We start from the raw sequence: 27,112 nt of genomic DNA, 5'->3' as shown, positions 1-27,112 counted from the left end.
CCACGACCAGAAGACGAACCAGAAGAAGAAAAAGAAGAAGAAGAAGAAAAAAAAGGCTTCGCTTTGGAGATCGGAATATTTAGAAAGAAAAATAAATAAATATCCTCCTCCTCTTCCTCCTCCTCATCATCATCAAGAAAAGCTGCGCTCAACTCCATCGTGACCTCAAAACTCTTTGGACTGTCTTTCAAAGATATATTGGAAGGAGAGGAAAACAACACAACACACACACTCACTCACACACACACACACACATCCATCGTCAAGAGAGACAGAGAGAGATTCCACCTAGGAGATGGAAGTTTTCCCTTGGTTCTTGGTTTTGTCCGTCTGGTGGACTCGAACCTGGGACTCCGCGACTGCGGATTCGATCATCCACATAGGTAAGAAGGGGTTTGTGGTGGCTGCTCGTCTAGACTTTCTGTATTATTTATTATCCTAGCGGATCGTTTCCGTCCTGCGATCGGTTCCCCTTCCCTTCTGCCGCTCTGCCCTCTGGGCGGCCTGCTGCTGCAGCTTGGCCTGCGCCCCCCCCCCCCCCCCCAGGCCCCTTCCCCGGCCCGGCCCTCGCACTTGCTCGGTTTTCTGGAAGGAGGCAGAGGCTGGAACCTTCTTCTCTTGTGTTGCTTTTTGCTGGTGAAGCGTGGATTTTATTGGTTTTTTTTTGGGGGGGGGGGAAGAAAGGGGAGGGAGAGAGGGGCTCGCCTGCTTTACCCAGGGTCTCCATTTGACCTCAGAGTGCGGTGGATTGATTCCAGGTGTCGAAAGGAAGTTTCCTTGATCCTACCTTCCATTCATTCCTTTCCCCCTTCCCAAATCTGGATATAATATATATATATATATATATATATATATATATGTATTAGCTCCATTAAAAATTATCTTTAGTGGGGGAGTTGTCACGGGAAATGTCACTTGCGAGGCGAAGAGTGCGCTGGGGTTGGAGGGGGCTTTATTTGCGGGGGGGTGGGGAGGGATGAGCTCTCTTTTTCGGATCGAACAGGTGGTTTTGCAACGTGAGCTGGCCGAGCCCGCCGCAGCGTGGAGCGCGGGTGACGGGCTCCGAGGCGTCCCCCAACCTCCCCGGGCTCTTGCCTCTGCGGGGTCCTGGCGCGCGGCGTCGCCTGGACGGTGGCAGTGGCGGCCGTGGATCGGAGGATTCGGAGCCAGCCCGCAGGGACCCCGGCCTGGGGTTGTGGGGGGGGGGGGAAGGGAGATGGGGGGGGGGGCGTCTGGGAAACGCGCGGGCCTCTCCTGGGGTGAGGGAGACTCGCTGACACCCCGATCTCCTCGCCTCGCCACCCCGCGCAGCCAACTCCACACTTGGAGCGCCAGGCCAGGGAGTCCGGGCGTTCTAGGCTGTGGCCAGGGTTGGTGGGTCGATCTCCCGCCCCGCGCGACCGCCCACCCTCGGGGAAGGACTAAGGCTGTGACCTTTTTGGAGACCCTGCTGCTGACCCCACCTACCCGACCGGCTCGAGACTGGAGGCGGTGGGCGCGGGGTAGGGCGCGCGCGCGCGCGGGCGGGCGCACGGAGCCGGGCGGGGGCTGCGCGTCATTGCCGTGCACCACGCTGGAGCTTCCAGGCTCCAACTCTTCTCACTTGCTAATCCCGGAGAGCTGAGCAGAGACCCGGGGCTCTCGCAGCCTCTTCTGCCTTAATGCGACGATTTCCTATTCGGAATATTTCACCTCTCCCTGGAGCGCTTGGTTCCCTGGCAGGGTTGCAAAGAGGCGCCTTTCGGGGGGCGGTTGGTGGGGGAGGGGGTGCGGACGATATTTTTTCGAAGAGGGGTGTGCACAGGACTTTTATCTTGTCTATGTGGCCTGGGGTTCTGCAAATCGAGGTAACAGATGGGTTACACTCGCCTTTCTGTTCCTTTGCCTGTCCACCGCGCAACACACACACACACACACACACACACACACACACACACACACTCAGTCACACCTGGAAGGGGAACCTGCTGCAGGTGGCGATTGTGCTTCGTAAGGCAGATGTCCCTGTGCGGTGTGCCTACCCACCATGGACAGACCTTCAGCCCCAGGGGGCTCTCTCTCTTGGTCTCCCCAGTTATTTTTGTAAACATGTCTGCCATTCGCTATCAATGGAGCCATGTATGTCTCTGTGCAAGAAGTAATGAGGTCAAGATTCAGAAAGCCTTGCACTAGTGCATTAAGGAAATTAAGCGTTAGATAGCTTGCCTGCTGAGTCTCGGTTTGCCTGAGGGCTCAGCGTGCCTGTGGATTCAGAACTTTTCTGAGAAGAATTATGATCTCATTGAGGGGGTGCAGTCATGTTCTGATAAGAGCTGGGAAATGAACTGTGTGTTCCTCCCACAGAAATGGCATGCATTTATATCTGGTTATAAGTGACTGGGGTGAGAAATGCAGGTGTATAATCATCTACCTTTGTGCTCATTTTGTGATTAGGGGCTGCTGACTTCAGCTTCTCATCTCTCAGGAGGAAAGCCATGTAAAGAAATGCATATTTCCACTGCTTCTTCTGTGGTTTCCATGATAAATACACTATTTACAAACACCTAAGGCTCCTGCCACCCCTTACTAGATGCGTACTATTTTGCAATGCAGACTGGGCATTTGTTTCCAAATAGAGCACGACTGTTGTATTTTTTTTCCCTGCTGTTGCCTATTGTTGTCTACCAATGTGAGATGTCTTATTTATAACCAGATTTCAAAGATGGAGCTATGTACAGATTAGTTTCCTTTAAAATTCCAGCAGTATGCATTAACTGTGCATATCCTACTAAAAGAAACAGTTCCTTCTCAGACAATTAATCTGGCTCGGGTTGCAATTAACACATGAGAGAAGAGAATTAGCTTCTTTTATAGACTACCTAATATTACAGCAAGGCTAACAAATTGTTCCAAAACCTGCCAATGTTTTGTAGTATATTGAAAATGGCTCATTTGTATTGACTTAAGAGATTCAATGTAACGCCTTCCCTCCACCAGCCCCTACTCTGGGCAAAAGGATAATAAATGAAAAAATGAATGCCCATATTAAAATTGTAAGGTACTGGTTAACATACATACAATCAATTTACTTACTGGTTGAAGAGGGGTGGGGAAGAAATTTTCCTTCAGAAGTGCTGGTTTTCATTTAAATAATGTGAGAAATAGGATTATGAGGAAATGTATTAGTTCAGGTCTAAAGATATAAAAGGGATAGACACTAGGGAAAGGGACTATTTCAACTCTGGAGATAGAAGAAGATACGTAGACGTGGAAGGTTTTCCCAGGCTCCTGTGAAGTGATCCGCAGATAGTTGCTAGACTATTCCAGCTACTTCAGGCAGACAGGAAAGATAAAAGGATACTGCTGTAATAGGTTCTTTAAATATCCAGTCTTTTTGGTGTTGAACCAGATTGGCTATATGAAAATTCTCGCCTTCCTTCTTGAGTTCTCTTTGTTTTGAACTTCCTGCAGGTAGTTCAATAAAGTCAGCAACATATTTTAAAACTCTAAATGTTAAACAGATGCATTTATTATAAAGAGAAGCCATGGTCATTGAAACAAGAATGCAGTTATTTCACTCAAACATCCCTAATGCTGGGTCTCTGAGAAGTCTTATGTTAGAGCCACTTAATAGTCCCATATATTTATTTCCCTAATGCACAGGCATGCACACAGACACCTACCTAGAGTGTTTGGAAATGAATGGCTTTCATTGTGCTCTTCTCTGCTTTGATGAAAGAAAGGTCTTTAGCCATATAAAAACTATGCAATTTTGAATTATGCTTCTACTTTGAGCCTGTGCATTGATTGAGCAATTTCATCAGGCCCACATTACTTGATTGCTTAGAAGTTTCCTAATGATCTGCATGCTGTAGGAAGCACCCAAAAGTCGTGAGTGGAATGGCAATGATACGGTGTTTTATGAGGCTATTCAGAAGTCGCTCTGATTTATGTAGCTAGAAAGCTCCCAAGTCTTGGAGATTAGCTACGCTGACTGCTATTTTCTTCATACATCAGTCGTCCTACACTACTCCCTAAACACAACAGGAGTTTAGAGCACTGCTTTAATTAAGCAGAGATTAGGTGGCATTTCCAGTCAACTGCACAGTTTGTGTTTTGCTTCCTATCTAATATGGAGAATCTCCTGTTTTTAACAGTTTAATATATGCTCATTTCTTTATCTGGATCCTGTGCTCACAGAACTGATTGTAAATGAGCTATTCTCAATTCTACATCCCTACCAGGGAACATTGAAGCACTGTACTCATTCATATATTGCACAAATCACTGGCATACTCTGACTGTTATCAGTCATAGTAAAATACCTTATGTCAACAGGGAGCAGAAAAGAAGCATTTCCTCATGCTTTCTCATCAGCAGATGATGCTATTTTATCTTTCCCGATCATTATTGTCAGCTCTGACATGATGAGGCCTCTAGGACCATTCACAGACTATAGGATGAAACTAAGACAATTCACACAATGTTTTCATCAGGAGAATGTTCCAACTAAAGTACACAAATTGGGTGAGTAGAATGTTCAACACATGAAGAAATAAGAGTAGATAGTAAATTACAAGTATCAGTTTTCCTTCCCTTTGATCTGAGGCCTGTTTTTTTTTTTTTAATCAAATTAGGATCCTATAGAACAAAAAGGTTATCAGAATGTATCCCCCGGGGTCTACTAACATAACACTTGACCTAATTTACTTTGATTAGTCAATATCAACATTGATAACCCTCTCCCCCTCCTCCTCCAGATCAGGAGGGATTTGTCCCACTAAATATCTCAGTAAGATTTTAGCCTTTTCTTACTCACAAGTGCTGTTTGCTCCCTAAGTTCTGGATAAGTAGTATAAACTTTTAAACAATATTAAGACATATTTCTGTATCACTCTGAATCATTAATGCATCTATTTGAAGCACAGCTCAAGGGAGTATTCAATTAGACAATGTTATTCATTGAATGTATTATGACATGACTAATAGTTCGCTTTGTGTTTGAAGTATACATATACTGAATATCTCCTATACACTTTGATTCAAATATGAATAAAGATGAAATGATTAACTGTCAGTAGATTGTCATCATATTTATGATTAGAGATAGCCTATCACTCAATACCAATGCTGAGACAGTATTGCTATCTGTGTAATGTTTATTACAAAGCACATTTATGGCCTATGGAAATAATTTTGCCATTAGATGTCACTGCATTCTGAGCAGTTCCTTTGTAGTCCTACTTAAAAAGCCACATCAAATTATTTTCATAAGTTCCCAGAAAAATATTATTTCATGAGAATTGTCATACTATGATATAGGAGTTTTTTTCCTTTATTTTTCAAATCAGGAAAGTAAATATCATCCTTACATGAATTTTCTTCTAGAATCCGTTAACACTGATGCCTCCCAAGTAGATTACATTGCTAGACCTAGTGAGTTGATGTTTTCTACAGATGGAAAGAGAGATATTTGTACTTAAGGTATTATTAGTGTTTGTCAGTGGAAAAAATAAAAGCAAAAACCAGAAAGGAGGTAAACATACTTACTCCACTGGGTACAAAAAGCCATGAATGAATATAGTAGTTGGTGAGTTAACCGTGTGGTGACAGGAGTGCTCCACTTGTCTGTGTGACCCCTGGATTCCCAAAGTGATTCTTGGGTGTAACTTGGAACATTGGCAAACTGTTATGAATATGAGTAAAGTAGAATGACAGATAAATTGCAAATACTACTACAATTCTAATACAAGTATGTCCCCTGTTGACTTTAGTAAATGAGTGTATATGAGTTCATATAGTATTGGTCCAGATAACTGTTTAGTTTTAGGTATTACATCAGTCATCTAAAACAATCCCAAGCCACCAAGATCATCAAGACAATAACACTTCCAGAGATTGGCTTTGTAAAACCAGTTACTGTTTTCAGTAACTTCTCTTGTCTCTGTTGCTTTACGATTCCTTTTAGAGAAATTCCATCTGTTTCCTAGCATATTCCATTCTATGAACAATGGAGGATGAAGTTTAACTTCTTAACTGACCATTCAATTAGGGCATTGGGAATAATAAAGTTACAAAATTCATTGCTAGGGATCAAACAGGTTCAAAGTTGTCCAACGTTAATGAGTTACTTAATTATTAGATAGAATGACACATGAAAATAAGTAAAAGTAAGTGATCAAATATATGTCTAAAGGATAAAGAAAATTACTGTGCTAATTCTGAGATCATTAATGATATCTGCATGCTTTGGTTATTTACATTGATGAGCTTTAGACTTTAGTTATCAACACCAGTTTCAGATGAATGTGAAAAGAAGAAGAAAGTAACTAGAAAACATATTCTGGGTTCAAGTCTAGAGCAACATTGCAAAATTGTGGCATCTCTTTAACCTCATTTTTATAAATCTAAATCCAAGATTTAGGCTTCTAGTCATTTAAGCTAAAAAATTATGTGAACAATTTTTTAAAAGTTGCTTGGTGCTGGTGGTTCACATCATATATCTACTCAGATCTGAGGATTGTGGTTTGAAGCCAGCCCAGGCAAGTAAATCCATGAGACTCTTTAACTCCAATAAACTATTCAGCATAAGCTGGAAGTAGATTTTTGGCTCAAATGGTAGAGTACTAGTCTTTAGCTTAAGGAACTCAGGGAGAGTACCCAGGCCCTGAGTTCAAACCCCAGGAATGGTACCTTTTTTTTTTTTTAATCAACTGAGGAGTATAGAAAAGGAATTGAGAAAGAGAGACAGATATATGAATCATATAACTATACTTACTAGTTTTAGAATGAATTAAATAAGGAAAATATAATATGAAACAGAAATAGAAAACTCTAATCTTTCAGTTTAGGATCCAATTAATCTTTAAGAGAGTTGGATTTATTTGCCTTTTGTTTTCTTTTACATTTTGGTTTTGTTTGTTTAACAATACCAAAGTGGTGCAGACAGTGTAACTTCTATATTAAACCAGTAGCTACAGTTCATTCTGAGTACCGGGAAGTGCAAATAGACTTAATGTTCAAATCAGCTCCCTCACTATAGCCTGTAGAACTTACCAACTAGAAGCCTATCTAATTAACACAAACTTGATGTGTATCCCAAAATATAGAGAGGATAAAGATAAACCCCTTTGAAAGTTTATTGTTTTGGATCCCTGCTCTAGGTTTTTCTGTTTTTACTCTATGGATTACCAAGTTGCCATCAATGTGAAGAGTATCATCATGTTTTCACTGCTGATTTCTCTCTAACTATGACTCATAAGCATAGCTATAGGGTTTGACTGAATGTCCTTTCCCAGTTCCTTCTTCTTATTCTGTAACTGAATTTCAAATTCACCGGCCCCTGCACGGCTGGGTAGAAGCTGACAGTGAACACTCAAAGGCTTCCCTCTCTCTCTGTTACACATTCTCAATCACTCTGTAGTTGCTTCTCTTCATAACACATATTTTTGATCAGAAGAACCCAAGTAATCAATCTTAGTATAAAAACAATTTGTGCACGTTTCTCCTCATTACAAAATAATGCAAAGCCTTATGTCTAAAATAAGCTTACTGTAATGTTCTATGTGTCTTATTTTTCTTAAGCAACCTTTAGACATTTTGCTGCAGTTTCGGAATCATTTATCATTGCCGATGAATTTCTGTAACTAGAAGGTAGTGTACACATCACTACCAAGGCAAAGTGTAGCTTTTATCCAGCAAACATTTGTTCTACACTTACTCTGTGTGTAGTCCTGCCTGTAGATCCAAGAACTAAAATGTTGAGCAAGTAAGCTATGTCTTTGTATTTAAGAATTTTATATTCTCAAGTGAGACGCTACCAGATGAGAGAATACATACATAAAATTGCATTGTGATAAATGCTATGAAGCAAAACAAGGGATTGATGGGTGATGAAATATGCTGTTTGGGATAGAGCAAGCCACTCTGGGGGCAGTCATCGGGAGAGAGATTTAAAGAGATTTAAAGGTAGAGCAGGAGGTATGAAGATGACTAATGAAGAATTTTAGGCAGAGAGCTTTACAAGCATAGTGGCCAGGTGAGAAGACACAAAGAATCTGCTTAATTTGTTCAAGGGACCTCATGAAAGCCAAATGGAGTGTAGTTTAAAGAGCAAGCGAAAGGGGAAAATAAAGTCTGACAAGCAAGTAAGGAAGATCCTGTAGAGATGTACAGATCATGTGAGATATTTTAGACCCTTTGAGTATATATGAGTTGAGGTCAAGTGCATGATATGAAGTAGCATGTGTTGTAGAAAGATCACCCTCTTCCTTGGTAGACTAGATGGAGTGGAAATAGAGTTTGACAGTAGGGAATTGAATTGTGAACTGATGTAGAAGAGTGATTGTCAGACTGTATATATAATTTGAAGCTAGCAGAAACAGAATTTTTTCAATGGACTGGTCATGTGGGAGAAGTGTAGGGGAAGAAAAGAGGCTGCCACAGCATTTTGTCGGAGCAATAGGTAGAAATGTGTTATGACTAACTAAAAGTGGGAATGTGGAGATGTTGGCAAGTTTTACATAGGAATAAGAATTATGTACCCCTTGTGAGCGGCTCACCTCTGCAATCCTAGCTACTCAGGAGGCTAAAACCTGAGTATTGTGATTTCAAAAGATCTGTGAGATGCTTATTGTCAGTTAATCACCAAAAAAAAAAAAAAGTGAGAAGTAGAGCTGTGGCTTATGTGGTAAAGTGCAGTTGTGAGGGGGAAAAAAAAGCAAAACAACAAATAAAAACACCTCAGGAAGGGATAACTCCCAAATCCTGAGTTTAAGATCTCTAGTTAATTACCAAAAAGGTGTAAGTTGAGCTGTAGCTCACATATTAAAGCACTGGCTTTGAGGGGAAAAAAGTAAAAAAAGAAAGAGATAAAAAAGTAAAAAGTGTAAGAACAGTGCCCAGATCCTGAGTTTAAGGCCTTGCCACCAATAAATAAATAAATATTGCATTCTGGAAATGACATACTGTAATGTGAATGTTGCATGGTTGTTTCTGCTTTGTATCATCTATTGCTGTGAAAACATGAAATACATGAGCAGTAAGAGGACCAGAGTCTTGTGGCTTTGGATCATGGATACCTCGCAAACAGTAAACAACTGAGAAATGGCTTACGCTGAGGGAAATAATTAAAATAGGACACCAGAAGACATTTTTGGCATTTACTGGTCCATGTCTTCTTAGAGGGGAGAGATTTGGTCATTTTGAAGAATTGCCAAGCAGATTTCCTCTCCATCGTTAATTGGAATGAACACTCAAAATGGCTGAAGTGATTAATGTTTTTAATCATGATAAAAATAAAATGTGCCCATTGACAGCTCATATTAGACAGACTCTACATTGAAAACCCAGAACCAGAGAAGACTTGAGAAGCTGAAATATGACAGGAGAACCTGTCTTGTTCTTTTTTGTGTGGGTGAAGGTGAATTAAAATCTAGATGGCTGATGCTTCTGAGAATCTCAACAATCTGACAGCATGCAAAATTGTGTTGGCGCTCTGGCAGTGATTGTCCTGCTAGTCAAAGCCCTGCTCCTCTTAGATGTTTCTGTCAAAGGTAATAATAACAAGAGACCTCTGAATTTTCTCTTCAGGTGTACCCTGTACTAACAGCTCTCCACCTGCCCAAGTAGGCATGGTCTGTATGAGAATCAGCTTTGTTGCGTCTTACCAAGATTGTTTTTCCATGTTTCATCTTACATTTCTGTGGGTAATGCTTCATGCATAGACTTGACTGAAATTGCTCTTCTGATCCTTGTTAGTATAGTCATGGTGATGTGGGGGTATTTGATGTAATATTCATTATTTTTAAGCTGAGAAATCATGACCTACACCCTTATAGTACATTTGTGGTACATATATTTTTTAGAGTCACCTGTAAACAGGGTTATGATTATTTAGACCTACAAAGTCTAAATATTTAGATCTATAGTTTCTAATCTGAGGATTCAAATCAGATATGTTTCCTTATTCTTTAAGAACTTTTAAGAACTACTATAAGTTAATTTTTAAAAATGCTGAAAGAGCTGGGTGCCAGTAGCTCATGCCTATAATTCTAACTACTCAGGAGGCTGAGTTCTGAGGATTGAAGTTCAAAGACAGCCTTGGCAGGAAAGTCTATGAGAATCTCCTTTTGATATTTTTTGTTGATTTTATGAAACTGGAGATAGAACAATTCAGGATTCCTAATAAAGTGACCAAGATGTGGTGATGATGATCATTTAACCAATGTTGTCTTTACGGTACCCTGAGATATATAAGACAAACATGTTTAAGAAAAAACCCCACACAAATTGCAGATGTGGAGGTTGTATCTTACAGACGATTCCCATTTTTAATGAAGTTTCTTTGCTGAACTTTTGGATAGCTAATCATTCACCTTTGGGTAACCAAGTGTACTGTAAGTATAGTCATCCAGAGTCAGAGCTTAGGGCAAAGGCCTACCATTGGCTTACTTCCTTGTTATTCACCACCTTCGATATCATGCATTTTGCTACGATTTATTGACAGAGGATGAGTCTTCAATATCGAGGAATTCTGCAACCTGATAAAATGAATGAGATCTTTCCTAAATATAATGCCTATAGATTAGCTTTTATATTCAGCATAGTTTCTTTTGTACAGAAAAAAATTAAATATCATCTCCTTTTTTCCTCTCAGTTTTGAAGTTATAGCTTGCACAGATATTTTATATTAATAATCTGTACTTCCTGTGTATTCTACAGTCTGGAGGGGATTATGCCACAGGAATTTTTTTTCACGAATTGAATAGTTTGATGGGAAAGCAAATTTATCCCGAGCTTTAGTTATGCAGGTACCATTGAAAATGGACAAGAATTGATCATTGAGAAACGATCTGGGCACTCTTTCTGCTTTTATCCAGAGGAGTTTCCCGGTGGAGGATCAACAGTTAATAAATAACAAACACACTTTGATTCTTTCTTTTTTATGTTTCCTGTCCACCCTTCAGTGGCAAATGCTAATGAGCAGTGAAATGGCCAAAAGCAAGGGAAAAGGAGAAAAGGGTTTTAGATAATCCATAAACCGGAAAATCAGCCCCTGAATGCCTGTATGCACAGGCTTGCTGAGAAGAAACAGTTTTATTTTCTCAAAATATTGCCCAGATTCTGAAGATGGAATTTTCTCTTGGCTGCTGAGCCCATGACTGAAGTGTCCAGGCCACCAAAGAGGAACTTACAGATTGACAAAGACTGGGAGCAGCGTGAAGGATATGATTTGGGGGAAAAGGATGTTCTTCAGGGTTAATGATGCTGTCAGCCATTGTCCCAGTGCTTAGCTTAGTTCTCTGTGCCCCAGCTATAGTGAAGTTTTCAAGGAAAAGTATAGATTCATCCACACTCTCGTTACAGTCTTTAGGCAACCATGTATTAATGGTTCCAAGGATGACATTCCTACTGCTAAATGTATAACAAATACAGATGTACGTATTGTCTGTTTCTAGTTATCCTTATGCTGTACTCTGAATAATTCGAATTTGATTTTTTTTAAAGCATATGATTGTCTCCAAACTCAAAATTCTCCGGCCTCAGCCTCCTGAGTAGCTAGAATGACATGTGCATGCTTGGCTATCTGGCTACATTTTATGGGTGTTATACAAATAAGAATGCTTCTAGCTCAGCATTGGATGAAAATATGCATAATTTTTGTTATTATTAGAAATATGTATACCTAGTAAAGTCACCTTTTTCTTAACCAATTGAGTTTCATTGATCATATTCTAAGTATATGGGGATATGGGAACTGATAATGAGCATAATCTACCTAACTGATTTTTTTTTTTTGCCTGTCCTGGGGCTTGAACTTAGGGCCTAGGCACTGTCCCTGAGCCTCTTTATGCTCAAGGATAGTGCTCTACCACTTCAGCCACAGTGCCACTTCTGGCTTTTTCTGAGTAGTTTCTTGTAGATAAGAATCTCATGGGCTTCCCTGTGTAGACTTCCTTTAAACTGTAATCTTCAGACCTTAGCATCCTTAGTAGCTTGAATTACAGATGTGAGCCATGGGCACCAGGCAACCTAATTAATTTTTAAGATTTTATGTTAACTGTTCTTCACTCCAAATACAAATGAAGATGCCACAAAGTACAGTGTGAAGTTGGAAAAAGCTTCATGATCTGGCCCTAGATTGTCTTTGCCAATATAAAAATTTATATGAAACTACATAAATCAGGAGAAATGAGAGGAAGGGAAGGTTCAACAAAACAAACTTAGAGACAGAGAAGAGAGTCTTTACAATCTTGTGTCAGTGAGAGATTAAGCCAGATTGACTGGCAGGGCACATATCTCCAGCTGGCTCCTTCTTGAGGGTCTTCTTTCATTTCTAGTGCTGCTCAGACATAGCAGGGCAGAAATAATAATAGTACCCAGTGCTGGTGGCTCATGTTTATAATCCTAGCTACTCAGGAGGCCGAGATCTGAGGATCATGGTTCGAAGCCAGCCTGGGCAAGAAAGGCTACGAAACTCTTACCTCCAAAAAACTACTCAGGAAAAGTGGTAGAGCATTAGCCTTGAGCAAAAGGAGCTCAGGAACAATGCCTGGCCCTAAATTCAAGCCTCAGGACCAGCATACATACATACATACATACACACACACAAATAATAATAGCATGTAAGAGGGAGAATAATAATGTTGGGGAAGTTAGAGACAATAGTTACTGCTCTTTCAATTTTAAGGATGAGCACAGTCCCTGGAAGACCATTGATAGGCCTAAAATACTACATTATTATAAGCCCATATTTAATTTTAAACTATTACTTTTTCAATTTTTAATTGAGAACAATAAAATATCTCTCACCTTATGTAGGCTGTTTGGAGGGTGAAAAGCCATTGTGCCTATAAATATGCCGAATGCATTTTAAAGTATTTTGTAAATGCAAAAGTTGGAATGCTGCCCTATTGGATTTGCCCTCTGTTTTCTATTTTTGTGGACTATATATTAAGTAATAAGCATCCTCTTTCAAAAACTATGATAAACTAGTAAGCTACTTTCATTATGAAAGGCAGTTTTATAAACTGACTTTCACAGGGGAAAATATAACCCATTTTCGGTCTTTTGGTGAACATCAAGTATAGAAAAATGTGTTTACTTGGTCAAAGCTATGAAGTTCTAAAATAGCCAGACAAGGAAATAGAAAAAATACTGGTTAAAAACACAAAACAAAGTAGACCACAGGTAAAGTTACAATGAGGGACACAATTAGATAAGAGGCTAGAAGTTAAGATTATCTCTAGAAGACACAGTGAGATTCTTCATGTAGGCCAAGAAATGCTAGGATTGTGTTACAAGATCTTCATCGAGGAGCCTGGTATGGAAATGCTGTACTTCAGGTGTGTTGATGAAAATGTTCCACAAAGACACAAATGGGAATGGACAGGAGAGTTTGCTGGTGGGAGAGGGTGTATTCATTGACTGTATCCCTCTGTAGAAATGAGAACAAAGGAGAAAGTCAGCATCATTGTAGAGAGCGGACAGGCTTGTATATATGACCTGGAGACACTGATGTCCACTTAGCTATGAAGCCCAGTAGGAAGAGCCATTTGGGGAGGAGAGAAATGGGAGTTCAGAATTGAAAACTCAAAATGCTTTTTGTGCAACTGTCCAGTGTCATATCCCAATAATTGCTTTCCTGCCTCAACTGGAGAAAGAAATGTCATTCCACATAAAGAACAATTTGACCTAAACAAGGAAAATGTTTTCTCTTGTCCTTCTTTCCTAACGTTTTCCTTAGTTCCAAAGCTAATACTGTTAGTTCTAATAGTTTTGAGTAGTGCATATTTAGAGAACACCAATTCTACAATATTGGAGCTTTATGGTTTTTTTTAAGTTTCTTTGGGAATATTTGAGTTATTAATTATGAATAGCCTTGCTGGCTTCTTGGAGTATATTCTTTTTCCTGTTTATGTGTGTGATTTTTAAAAATTAAGGCTTTGGACTAATATTAAGAGTGTGGCACTGCTGATTTGATTGCTATTTGCAGTAAAATCAGCCTTAAAACAGAATGCTTTTGGACAAAATCTTAGGTTATTAAGTGCACAATAGAAATGTAATTATTTTCATTTTTTGTATGTGATTGCTTTTCTTGTTTCCTATTGGAAATAGAGTCCCCTTCTGTAAATTAATGGCATTGAGTGCTTAAGTACAATATATTTTCAGAGACTTTGCATGTTTTAGTTACATACTCTGCACATAATTAATTATAGGAAATGAAAGTTTTGCTCCAGGGATAGGAGATGAAGCCTGAAATGGGCCAGAGTATACTTAGGACTTACTTACTATAGGGTCCTTGCTGGGACCTCAAGAATCTTTGATTTTAGAACTCACAGAAAACTCTGCCTTCAGAACTATAGATCTGTATTTTCTGCCAACTGACATTCGTAAGCACATCTCTGGAGCTGGAAGGAGAAAACAGTGGCTGTGTATGTTCCTGTGTATAAAACGGTTAAACTAAGAAGGGTTATAGAGATGTCAGTCTGCGTTCTGCTGTTTACAGGTTTTATTTTCAAATGTCTAACTCTCCAGCCTATTTTTTAAACCATATGAACTCAATGGTTAGAAACGTGAAAATCGTGTTGGTATGAAATTATTGTAATTTAATTTTGCCATCTCTTTTATTTTGGCCTTGATCCATTGATAGTCACAGATGGAAAACTGGTTGCTCTGATGGAGCACAGATGCACAGTCTGGGTTTGGTGCCTGTTGTTTTTTGTTGTTGTTGTTTTTTAGTTAATTCATAGGCTTAGCAAAAAGCATCGTCAATTACTTTGGTCATTTTGCCACTTTCTAGCTGTGAAATCCTTGGATAACTAATGCAACTTTCTAATGTCTCAAGTTTACCTGTACTATATCCTCTCTACTACATTGCTTATAAGGATAAACAGAATAAAACTGTGTAATATGGGTTTTATGTAAGTAGCATAACTCAGGAGATTGAATGTGCAACTTAAGTGTTTACTGGGGCATTGGGTTTTCCTTTAGAAAGTTCATGGGTTTCCTGCGATCAAATATGAGTCACTGTTTCTATCCCAAAGTTTTGATTCAGATGCACAATTATGACTTTTCTACCACATGCACATTCAAGTTGATATTCCTTGTTAACAAGTACTTGAATGTATTTTAAGTGAAGATATTATTGTGCCAATTCCTTTTAAAACATCATGGTTTCTATGTGTATATCTCAAGCAGTAGCTTGTTAGCAGTGATTCTGATAATAAGTTACACCATTTAGTCAGGTTTGATTTGAAATAGGATAATCTCCTAATGTATCATTCCAACTAGGACTCCTTTGAGAATCAAAGGGGGAAGTAGTGCGATTGCTCTTAGTGTGAAAGAGACAAACTAGAACTCACCTGAGGGCCACTGATAGAAGGTAGCACCCTAATTCAAAGTCTTACACACTGGCAAACAAAGAGCTTGCATGTTGGCATATGCTCAAAAATGCTCAGGCTTGTTCTCTTTCAATAACCAGTAGCTGGCTGCTCCTCATTTTCTAAGTCTTTTATGTTGATTAAGAAGGTAAATAAGTTTTGGTTTGGTATTGTTTCATTTTTAATTATTAGTATATTTTATTTGTCTTTTCTTCCTAGTCAACAAAAGAGGAATGTAAGTTCAAACAAATATATTTAAATGCTTAAAAAAATCCCAGAAATTAGTGCCTGTAAATTGCTCCTTCTTTTACTTATCAATTCTCTGTGTAGTATAGGACTATGGGTCCTAGCAGAACTGATTGCATATTGGGAGATCCATTGATTGGTGTCTAACCACAGATACTGTATCTTTTGAACTGATGATTAAATATTCTCATCAGGAATGAACTATCTTAAAGAAATGGAAGGTAGTTCCTAACAAAGATTTGAGATTGTTTTATGCTGAGTCTGTAGAGAAGTAGTTAAAGCAACCAAAAGTTGGGACAATTTTTAGTTCTAGTGTAATTCAATTATGAAGGAGCAATGAGTCCAAATACGAAGATGAGTTGAACAGTTAAAAAACTCTGTAAGTGCATGTGAAATTCATTTTGCGTAGGGATAGGTGGAAAATACTGTTTTACAATTTTAAATCCTTTTTTCACGGCTCCTGTTATCTAATGTATTCAACCTCTACGAACTTGACTTTTAAAAATTTCATTGAAAATTCATTAGATTATTAGATTAGCTCCCTCTCACTTCTCAGCGTTCACCCTAGGAGATGATTAGGTGCTAACCTACATTGGCCTCTTCCCCTTCTCTCTTGTTTATCTCTTGCTTGCTTCATTTCCATCAACTGTACTCTTTTTTTTTTTCTTTATTCTGGGAACATCATTTCTTGGCGGTCATTTTGCTTGGCAGGTTTGGCAGAAGTGGATTCCGGAGTTCTCAGAAGCACTCCGAAGATGACAGTTTTCCTTCTTTCTTCATCCAAAGAGAGACTTGGGCTTGGCTAGGCCTTCCTCCTTGGGTCACGTTTCCTGCAGAATTAGTCAATCGTGTATTCCCACAGATTGAATGAGCATTGGAGATTCTCTAGAGTCTTGGGCCCTCCTATGGCTGATGAGCAAATTGAGAGGTAAAATATCTTGAATGCTCTCTGGTTGGTTGGGAACTATCTGAGCAGTCCATTAAGTATAATTTTTGCTAAGCAAGGCAATTACATTCGCATCAGTGAAGTAGTATTAATGTATGCGATTGGCCAAGAGATAGAAATAGTCCAATTATATAGAATTGGGTAATTGTTTTCATTAACATAGGATCCATTTTACTTGCACTCTGCTATATTGCTTTAGATTACGGTAATCATTTCCTTTGAAATCTACTAAATATGACATCAGAGGTAGCAGACCAAAATTTTGGAGAACTGTTGCTACAACTTCTGGGACTAGTGATGGTCTTCCAGGCTCAGATCAGAATTTGTTTTCTGTGCCTTTTCTTCAACTTGAATGGAGGGTCTTACAATCTTGCTCATGTTTTTCCTGCTCACCAGTAATGCTCAACCATTTGACCACATCTCCAGTCTCATATATTTTCTGGTTAGTTGGAGATAGTCTCTCAGGCAGTCTATTTGCTTCAAACCTCAAGGATCTTATCTTCCTGATTAGCTAGGATTCACAGGCACCAGCTACCAGCACTGAGCATGTCAGAATTCACAACTCAGGATAATCTACCCTAGAACCAAAGCCTCTTCTGTGTTATATAGATCCCAAGTCTCCTCTTCCTTCACTCTCTATTTTTCTTGCCTCTTATTTCTATCCAATTGCTTTTCTCAACTCTCAAGTTAGATGGTAAAAAAAAAAAGCTTATGATATTAGCTAAAGTTAATTATGTTATAAAAAACTGTCAACAATGTTCGACCTCTGTAAATCATCTTGATGAATAAATAAATAAACAAACAAATAAATTCAAACCAAGCCTTAGGAGAAAATGACAAAAAAACAAACCTGACAAGATACAGCTTTATTGCCCAAAATGATTTCAATTTTTAAAGGTACCTTTTCTTATAATGCCCTATTTATGAAGACTGTATGGTTGTATTCTTGTCTAAACCATATCTTCTTTGTTTTTGGATGTGCCTACTCTAAATGTTATTCTTTTACACACACACACACACACACAATCACAGATGCATCTTTTGCATCACCATAGGAAATCTTAAAGCAATATTAAATTTATAGTTGTACTTTAATTTCACAAATTCTTATTAATTATGACTTGTTTAAATGTAAATATTTATGTCAGTTTGGGTATAGATTTGTTATTGGAGCTAATGTGTTGAAGGCTTGTGATGGTCAAATATACTATGTGGTTCATTATAAAAACATTTATTCTGAAAGTATAGGAGATAATTTCTAATAGTTTACAAATATTTATGCAAGAAGCACTATTAATATTAATAATATGAATTGAAATCTGAGTTCTAAATAATCAAACTGTACAAAGAAATAAATTTGCTTTTCTCTTTTCAGTTTTCATTTTTTCATTTCTGTTAATATATATGCATATAAACCATGTGTCCTTGTGCACACATGCCATTATTAGCTCATTATGAATTATAAATCCTAGAGTTTTGGTGGTGAACTCGTGGAAATGATAATTGAACATAATTTTGAAATTTCAAGACTCAGGATAAATAGAGCTTACTAATATTAGTATTTTCATATGTAAATGTTGATGTAGCCATTTATTGAGAAGAGACAACGTAAAGTACATTAAATTAAATTAAAACAATGAAAAATATGACTGGCACTGGATTTTCAGTCAGCATTAGTTTTTCTTGTTGTTTTCTCTGTCTTTCCCCAAAATTTAATAAATATAACAGACTTTATATGAATACTTGTACTTTTTATTTCTGACAGTTTTGTGCACATTTGCCAAATATCTTGAGGCTATAGCTAATTGATTTTAGTAATTATGTCAAGTGAAGAGGAAAACTGACTCTGAATATATGGTTTATTCCTATTCTCATTTTCAAGCTCACAGAAATTTTCTGTTTGTTTAGCATGACAAAAACATCTAGAACAATTTTATGGCTTCCTTTCTATACAACCTCATGTTTTGCTTCAAAACTTTAATATAATAGAAGTCTTTTCCATTACTTATCAGCAAATAATCTTTTTGCAACCTAAAACAATTTAAGGCATACTTCTTTAAAGTTTTTCAAAACTATTTTACCTTTTTATTTTTAATAAAGTTAACACAGTAGCAATCCCTTCATATTTTCCTCTAATCTCCACACTACAATAAAATTCTAATTTGGCCAAAATTATTGCTACCACTTCTGGTTTTTAAAGCTGCTTTTATATGCTATACTAAAATGCATTTTCCTCTCTCTTATGTTTATTATAGAAAATTCTACAATAGATAAGTATGTTTTCATTTTTGAAAAAGGTCAGAGAGGAAACTCATAGTGATGTGATAAACATTTAATTCTCCTGGAGATTTTACATACTAGCAATGATTTACAGATTGTTCTGTTTCTCACTTAAAGTAGACTTGTGTTCCAGAATTAATCTATTAATGTGCCTTTAATCAGCAGTGCTAGCTCCACAGGTTTAAAAAAATATGGATTAAAGGTCACTAAATTGTTGGTGCATTCAAAGGCAAATCAGGACTTTTATTGTATTGTATATTTAGAATTGCTATTGAAAATAGGTTATAGCTACAGTTCTTTTACAGTGTTCAAAGAAATCAGTGAATTGCTCCATATACCTTGAACAACCTAACACAAATATAACCAAGGGAGATATCTCCCCCAAGTCATACTACCTCTCTCTATGAAAGCATACATGATTATTCTATAGAAGATAATGAAAGGATGGACTGGAAATGATTGAATCTGTCTGTTATGAGAATGATGTATAACTTTATAATCATAGCAATCCATTAAAGACAATGAAATGACTTCCTTAAGCATTCAGAACCGATAAATCAGTGATGTGACGCTCCTTTTAGAGAACCCTAATAAAGCTGGTGCACTGAAGACAAGTCCACGTTTAGCAGTGTTATAAAAATGTACCCAGAAGACCTGGTCTTTGTTGTTAATTTCTTCTCTTGTGAACTGTTTTTTTTTTTTAATTTAATTTTATTTTTTTTTGTGAACACACTGTACAGAGGGGTTACAATTACATGGGCAGGATAATGCGTACATCTCCCTGCCTCCCCCCCTACCCAATCCCCCCCCCCCCCCCCCGCACCAACGTTGTAAAGCTCGTTTTGGACATGACAACTTATACTTCTCATTGTTGCAACAGGTCCACCTGTATCCTTAAACGACTTGTTTTTCCCCATCTCCTCCACAAGTTATACTGACATCAAATGTAGTGAAAGCGGGGGTTATACTGTGGGGGAGGGACATACAAAACAACAAAGAGATAATCTTATAAATGCTTTAGAAACACATGCATGAAAGAAAAAAACATTGAAATACATATTTAAGGGTTCATTTTCCTAACATCACATTATCTGACCTTTTCCGCTTGACTCATATATATACTAGATATTGCAAATAAGGGAAACCATGGGACCTATGTTTCTTTGGGCCTGGCTTACTTCACTTAATATAATTTTTTCCAAGTTTTTCCATTTCCTAACAAATGGAGCAATGTCATTCTTTCTGATGGAGGCATAGAATTCCATTGTGTATATATACCACATTTTTTGTTGTTGTTGATGTTGTTTTGTGTGTGTGTGTGTGTGTGTGTGTGTGTGTGTGTGTGTGTGTGTGTTTTCTTCATTTTTGTGCCAGCTGGGACAGGAACTCAGAGCCTGAGCTTCTTCACTAATTAAGCTAGCTTTTTTTTTGGTAGTTAATTGGAGCTAAGTGTTTCACGAGTTTTCATGTTTGGGCTGACTTCAAGCCTAGATTGATCCTCTGATCTCCTTCTCCTCAGCAGCTAAGATTATAGTCATGAAGCACCAGTGCCTAGCCCTTCTTAACTGTCCATTGTTAACCCAATGAAAGAAGCTTTCGTGCATCTCATGCACTTACTCTCCAACAATGTCACTTTGACAAATGAAGACTCATTCTCTCTCTCACTCTCTCTCTCCCCCTCTTTCCCTGTCTCCCCCCCCCACCCCCTCTGTCCTGGGGCTTGAACTCTGGCCTGGGCACTGTCCATCAGCTCTTCAGCTCAAGGTGAGCACTCTACCACTTGAGCCACAGCACCACTTCTGGTTTTCTGGTGGGGTATTGGAGATAAGAATCTCGCAGCCTTTCCTTCCTGGGCTGGATTTGAACTGTGATCCTCAGATCTCAACCTCTTGAGTAGCTAGGATTACAGGCATGAGCCACGTACACTTGGCTAAGACTTAATCTCTTTAAGTGCCCTTTCTGAGTTTCAGCCCTTTCAAGAATCACTGGGGAGAAAAAAGAATCACTGGAGTTCTTGATAATCTATACAGGGCCTGACCCATTGGTACACTACAGTAACAACAATAATAATAATGGAGCTGGGATTTGATTTCCCATCACCTTGAAAATGTAAGTGAAATAAGTGAAACACTTCTAGTGAGTCAATATTAAAGATGATATCACAAATGGTGACCGGTGGCCTTGTTTGCATTACATGCTGTCAGTAACAAATAGGAAACAGCAAATAAGTACAACATTTAACAGATGAAGTTATCTCCATTTGATGATGAGTACATTTTGCAAGTTTGTGAAGCTAACACTGACACCTGATTTCCCATCATTCCTGGGGAATTATATACCATTGTTTAGCAATGTTGTTGTCCATAGTCCTAAATGAAGCTTTCTGATTCCATCTTTGTCTTCCTTGATAAAACCTGCACTTGGGTCCTTATTATTTGTTTGTTTGGTTGGTTGGTTGGGTGATCATGGGGCTTGAAATCAGGGCCTGGCACTGATCCTGAGCTCTTTTTGCTCAGTGGCTTGTACTTTGCCGCTTTGAGCCACAGCACTATTTATAGTATTTTGGGGATTAATTGGAAATAGGAGTCCTACGGATTTTCCTGCCTAGGCTGGCTTTGAACCATAATCCTTAGACCTTAGTCTCCTGAGTAGCTAGGATTACAGATGTGAGCCACCAGCCTGTGGCTTCTTATTTTAGAGTGGATAGGAATTATCCAGACTTGTGTCATATGTATTCCTTGTTTTATCTTTTCCACACAAAGGTGGGAATGCTTAATTAGTCATGTTCATTATACCGCATGTTAAGGACATTCACAAGATCTTCATGTTATTCTAGGATGATTCTACACACAAAATAGGATATTCTTCTCTTATTGTTAAAGTAAGTAATAATTGAATCATCTAGATTGATTTTATACCTTGCTTTCATTTGACATATTAAAACATGGAATTTTTAGACCACACATGCTAATTCTTTCCTTCCTGAAGTTGTGTTTTCTTCTAATTTTTTAGACATCTAAGCATTATTTCTGAGCATGGTTTATGCTTTTCTCACAGTGAAGAACATACACAAGCAAGAACTATATTATCATGGCAAAAATAAAATATATTAAGTGGGGGAAAGGATATAGTGCATTATTTGTAAAAACTCTTCCTTATATTTGGAGACATGATGCAGTAGGAAAAGGAAAAGGTTGCTCCTATCAATATATTTTCAGTGTACACAGATGTCAATACGTAAGGTGATATATATTCTCCAGCTGAGAGAAGGGACTCTATAAAAAAAGAGACAGAGGGAAATGTCAAATAATAACAAAAGCAAATAATACACAAACTTAAGAGGGAGAGTAACCTTTAGGATGCTTTACAGCTTTGTGTGGTCCAGCTCTCTGCTGGATCAGGACCAGGGCTTCATCCTGTTCCATGTCAAATGCTCTCTGCAGGGCACTGTGCAGGAAAGGTACAGAAGAGGGACGGATAAGTCACTGGTGCTAATGTCAGCCAGACACGTGACTTTATCCTCTCAGTGGGGATGTTTGGTGAATGAAACATTTCTTGTTTTTAAGATTTGCCCAGAATGGTTGAAAGTCGCCATTCAGAAGAAATCACACCACAATCCTCTCTTGTTGATTAGGAAAATGACAATAATTTATTTCTCCACTCTGAGGTTATATTTCAGTAATAATATCTATACTAACCTTTGTTGGATCCTCAGACAATCCTATCCTAGACAGCGGTATCTCTCTGGGAGAATGAATTGAATACTAAATTTTCTGGAGCATTCTACTCTCCTGTGTAAGCTTGAATTTTGTTTTGAAAGGTAATTTTATGCTAATGGTCACTAAGATCTTAGTAAAATGGAGAAATCCTTTGACATAATAGGGAACAATGTTTTGTTATTGTTTTGCTAGGATTTCAAAAGAAATTTAAAGAGCAAAGATGCCTGTAAAATAGATCTTTCAGGATTCTATTCCTGCTGTAGTTGGAAATTAGTTCATATCTATTAGAGTTTTCTTGATATTAATATTTCAATTTCATGTTTCTTCTTTATGTCCTTCTGACAGATTATGTATTCATCTCTGTTTGAAACAGTAAAGAGGAAAAAGGCTTGAAGCTAGAACAAGTCACTGCTTTATATTATTTTTAAAAAGTTCACTCAATGCATTTAATCACGAGGAGAGTATTGTTTTGTATGCTAGTCCAACTGAATAATATGTGTTTCATATCCAGCTTTTACCACACAAGTTTTTAACCCTAAGTAGCCAACATTCCATCAGTAATAAGCACAACTAGCTAAGTATAAGAGTAGAGGAGAAAACCGCTTTTATGGGATGCCTTTGATACTCTAGTACAGATATGTGCTTTCTGGCTTCTAAGTCCTCTCCATATAAATTTTGGAGTTTGTGGGAAAGGAAAAGAAAAACAAAGATGATATTTGTGTTTTACCCTTTCTGACATGCTCCTTTAGGCAGGCTGAACTGCACTGGTGTGATTTGAACATGTTTGAATTTTCCCTGTTTGCTTGCTGTGTTGTATCTACTCGCTGACTCAGCACTCCATTGGTCATCTGAAAGATGAAACTTCTTGTTCGTGTTTACTACTGCGCTGTGTATTTATTTCTCCATAAATCTCAAACTGTCTTCTCAGTAGAGTTGTTGGGAAGCTCAGAGGAACATTTGGAAAGTACAATCATGTAGACGAGATCGCCCAACATGAGTCACACTTTGGTGGAATACACCTATATAGATCAAGTCCTCTTTCATGTCAGGGTTATACAATGATAAATAAAAAAAGGAAAAAAAAAACAACCCAAACTTTTGCCTTCTTGAAGTTCATTTCTACAGTGGGAGATACACAATGAAGATCTGGTGAAATTATGAAAGGCTATAAAGAGAAAGAACTAGGGAACGAGCATAATAAGGGAGTTGAAACTAAAAAAAGGATGTGAATTCAGCTTAGCAGGTCAGGGGGGTCCACTCAGAGATGCTGTCATAGAGTAGAGACGAACACCGGGTGGCTATGTAGAGAGATCCTTACAGGCAGGAGAGGAGGAGAGAGAGAAGAGAGAGGAGAGAGGGAGGAAGGGGAAGGCAACCAGAATGATTATGGAAATAGTTGGTGTGGGAGAGTCACCTAGACACAGATGGACAGGCAGAGAGGAAGCCTGAGCAATGACCTTTCTAATAACCAGCAACCATGTTCCTGTATCTACAATGAGGCAAGCAGTGGAAACGTAAATGATTATTTCAAGAGAGTACACATGACGAATCACATTGCAATATGGTGTTGATAATTTAATCTGTCCGATTGTATTGTAGAAAGCTAGAGGCTCTATTTTGCCATTAGAAACAGCTCCTGGCCACATGCACAGTATGACAGGGGATGCTTGCTCCTAACAGCTCTGCTCTTTGGAGCCTCTCCATGATCTAGTCTATAGAGATTTCAATCAGGATGCATGTGTATGTAATCCCAGGATTCTTAGATTCAAACGATAAGATTTGTAGGGAAGAACTTTCTTATGTGGAGGACAGGTGCATGCCCAATTGATTTGGTGCCAGTGAGTGGTTTATAGTCTGTGGTTGGGGGAAGCTAAGTTTTGCTGTAGAGGTAGGGGGTTTTTGGTATTTTCTTTTTCTTTTTTTGGGTGCTGGGGATCAAACCCAGGACTTTGCATTTGCTAGGCAAGCGCTTTGCCACGGAGCTATATCCCAGCCCAGAGGTAGTTTTTATATCATTGAGTTTCTGGTGTCATTTGCATTAGAGATTGAATGTGGGGTGGGAACAGTTAACATTGTGTTTCCTGACTACTTACCTTGCCCTTGTGTCTTGACTTCACTGTGGGTGTCTGTGGATATGACTGTACCAGGAGTAAAGTCAGACACAGCCTGAGACAAGCATCCCTTTGAATCTTCTTGAAGATAATTGGTGAGAGGTTGATCTATGGTCTGTGCTGGCCTAAGAGTCTCAAGACTCATGCATGGAGTCTAGAACTGGGACCCAAGACACACAAACACACACACACACACACACACACACACACACACACACACACAGCTGAGCCAAGAGAATCACAAAGAAACAGAGCTAACACTTGACAGTACTGTGATCAAATTGTGCCCAGAGTGTGCCCTGTCTCCAGATTCATTATGTGAGCCAATAATTGCCTACTTTAAGGTTGATTTAAGTTTTATTTTTATTTATTCCACATTGAGCATCCCCACTGATGAAATAGGCAATCAATAAATCTCTGCTTCATGACCTTTGGAGCTGTTGATTACTGTGCAAGAATGGGTCACGTTCCTTGTAGCATTTTGTCTTCGTGCTTGAAGGGATTGTAGTCTAAAAACAAAAAGGCACACATTTCAGCTTCAGGATGAACAGCAAGCCACACATTTGAAGCAAGAGAGTAATTTATTGTGAAGGTTTAGTATGAAGCTCAGGAGACTGAGCCATATCAGCTACAAACCATCATTCAAAGAATTTACTCAACATATCTGAATCCTTTTCTATCTTGAAAAAAATATGGTAAGTTATTTTTACTCATAGATTTCCATTAAGCAAGATAATCCCTACAAAATAACAAGAACTCTGCCTAGCATGTAAAGAAACTATCATAAATAATTTTTCATTATTGTCTGTTTTCAGTCTGACATAAGGGAAGTCTGTTAAGAGGGAGTTCTTTCATCTCAATTATGATTTCTAGGATGAAAACAAAGGAATCATCTGTGCTGAGGAAGCCAATGGATTTCTGAGTTGATTTTGAAGTGTTTTTTATCCCTCAGATATGTAATTAAAAGGTTATTTGCATTTTAAAAGGCATCTGATCACTGGGAAATGTTTTCTACAAAATAGGGAAAGATGAGATACCTAGAGGAATGGTTGTCTAGACTTGAGTGGTCATGACAAAATCAAATGCCAAATTTGGATAGAGGAATTATGTTAGAGATGTACTCTGAGTGATTGCTTCCAAGAACTGCTTCCTCTAATGCATGCAGAAGGCTGTAATTGAGGAAGCTTCAGGGAGCTGCACTGGTACATTGAAGAAAGATCGATCTTTCAAACTCATTTTCTGAGGACAAAATTCATATATGTGCACAGAAAAGAAATGACACATCTAGAAAAGCACAAAAGGAATGAAATTGATTCATGATTCTACTACTATTGGTTTAACGTGTCGAATGTAATAGATAGACTTGGTTTTTATGACACGTGGACACATATGTAGTCATTTGTGGTAATTCCTACGTTGTACCTGTGCTCACACGTGTTTTTATATGCACTTCACATGCTTATTTACTAGTCATTTTAAGTTCTGGATCCATTTATACTTAATAATTCTTTGCATATGTCATCTAATCTATTTTTATATTCTTTCCTAAACCCCTCAGCCATGCACTTCTTTGTCAGGTCTGCCTTGGTGAGGGGCAGCAAATTTGACACTTGGGAAAACTAGGCTTGTGAAGCAATGCCTAAAGTTTCTTTAATCATGGACCCCAGAACCCATCAGATAAATCCCACAGTTTCTACTTCCTATGTACTTGAATCTCCATCTCCATCGATCTCCCTAGTTCAAATGCCCATCATCTCCAATACCAATTGCTTTAACAACCCCATATCTTGAATACCTGTGTCCTTTGCCTTAACTAAAGCAGCCTCCTCAGTGGAATTGGAGTAATATATAGAATATCATGTACCTATGATGGCTAAAATACTTCAATAGCTGCATTCTATAGATCTTAATACAAAACATAACATCTTTACCACGATCGATGAGAGTGTAGAATTTTAGACCTCTTCAACTACCCTTTCCTCTTTTATCACATGTCTCTTTCTGTAGTTCAAATACATGATGCTCCTTCTTCCTTGGGACTGTTGACTTCATTGCTTTTATTCAGAAGATTTCCTGCATTGTCTTATGCCTCCCTGTTCTAAACAAATGCAGTTTCTCGCTCAAGTCCTTTTCTCTTTAGAGATGAAATTATACTTTTCCTTTGAATGGTGTGTTTCCTTCATAGCAATAATCCAACTGGAAACTCAAAGATATTAAGCATGTAATACTTCATGTAACATGTGTCTGATGCTACTCTGCTCTCCACAAGGTTGGCGAATCTGAATTATCTTGCCAGAAACATATCTCTATTATTTAGTATGCCTGCTAAGTGCCTTCATTGTATTATAAACTAGCCCAGTTTAAAAACTTAGTTTAAAAACTAAGGTTTTTAACGTCTACTTGTTATTCTGTTACAACAATGGGAAATTTCTTTACTCAAGACTCAAG

At 38.3% G+C, this 27,112-nt stretch overlaps 1 protein-coding gene across 3 annotated transcripts in view; it reads left to right on the top strand.

Annotated features, from left to right (window-relative positions):
• The first annotated feature begins 295 nt into the window (after window positions 1-295).
• Window positions 296-27,112, top strand: part of Grid2 (glutamate ionotropic receptor delta type subunit 2) — a 1,058,508-nt gene continuing 1,031,691 nt past the window's right edge. For all 3 annotated transcript variants that reach the window (XM_042701886.1, XM_042701887.1, XM_042701885.1), the window contains exon 1: window positions 296-383. In XM_042701886.1, coding sequence (XP_042557820.1) covers window positions 296-383 — 88 coding nt within the window. The remainder of the gene's footprint in view (window positions 384-27,112) is intronic.

The sequence above is a fragment of the Dipodomys spectabilis genome, unplaced genomic scaffold (assembly GCF_019054845.1).
Source record: "Dipodomys spectabilis isolate Male_0828 unplaced genomic scaffold, ASM1905484v1 ptg000297l, whole genome shotgun sequence".
Taxonomy (NCBI): Eukaryota; Metazoa; Chordata; class Mammalia; order Rodentia; family Heteromyidae; genus Dipodomys; species Dipodomys spectabilis.
Note: the sequence above shows the minus strand (reverse complement) of the source record. Positions and strands in the feature narration are given on the sequence as shown.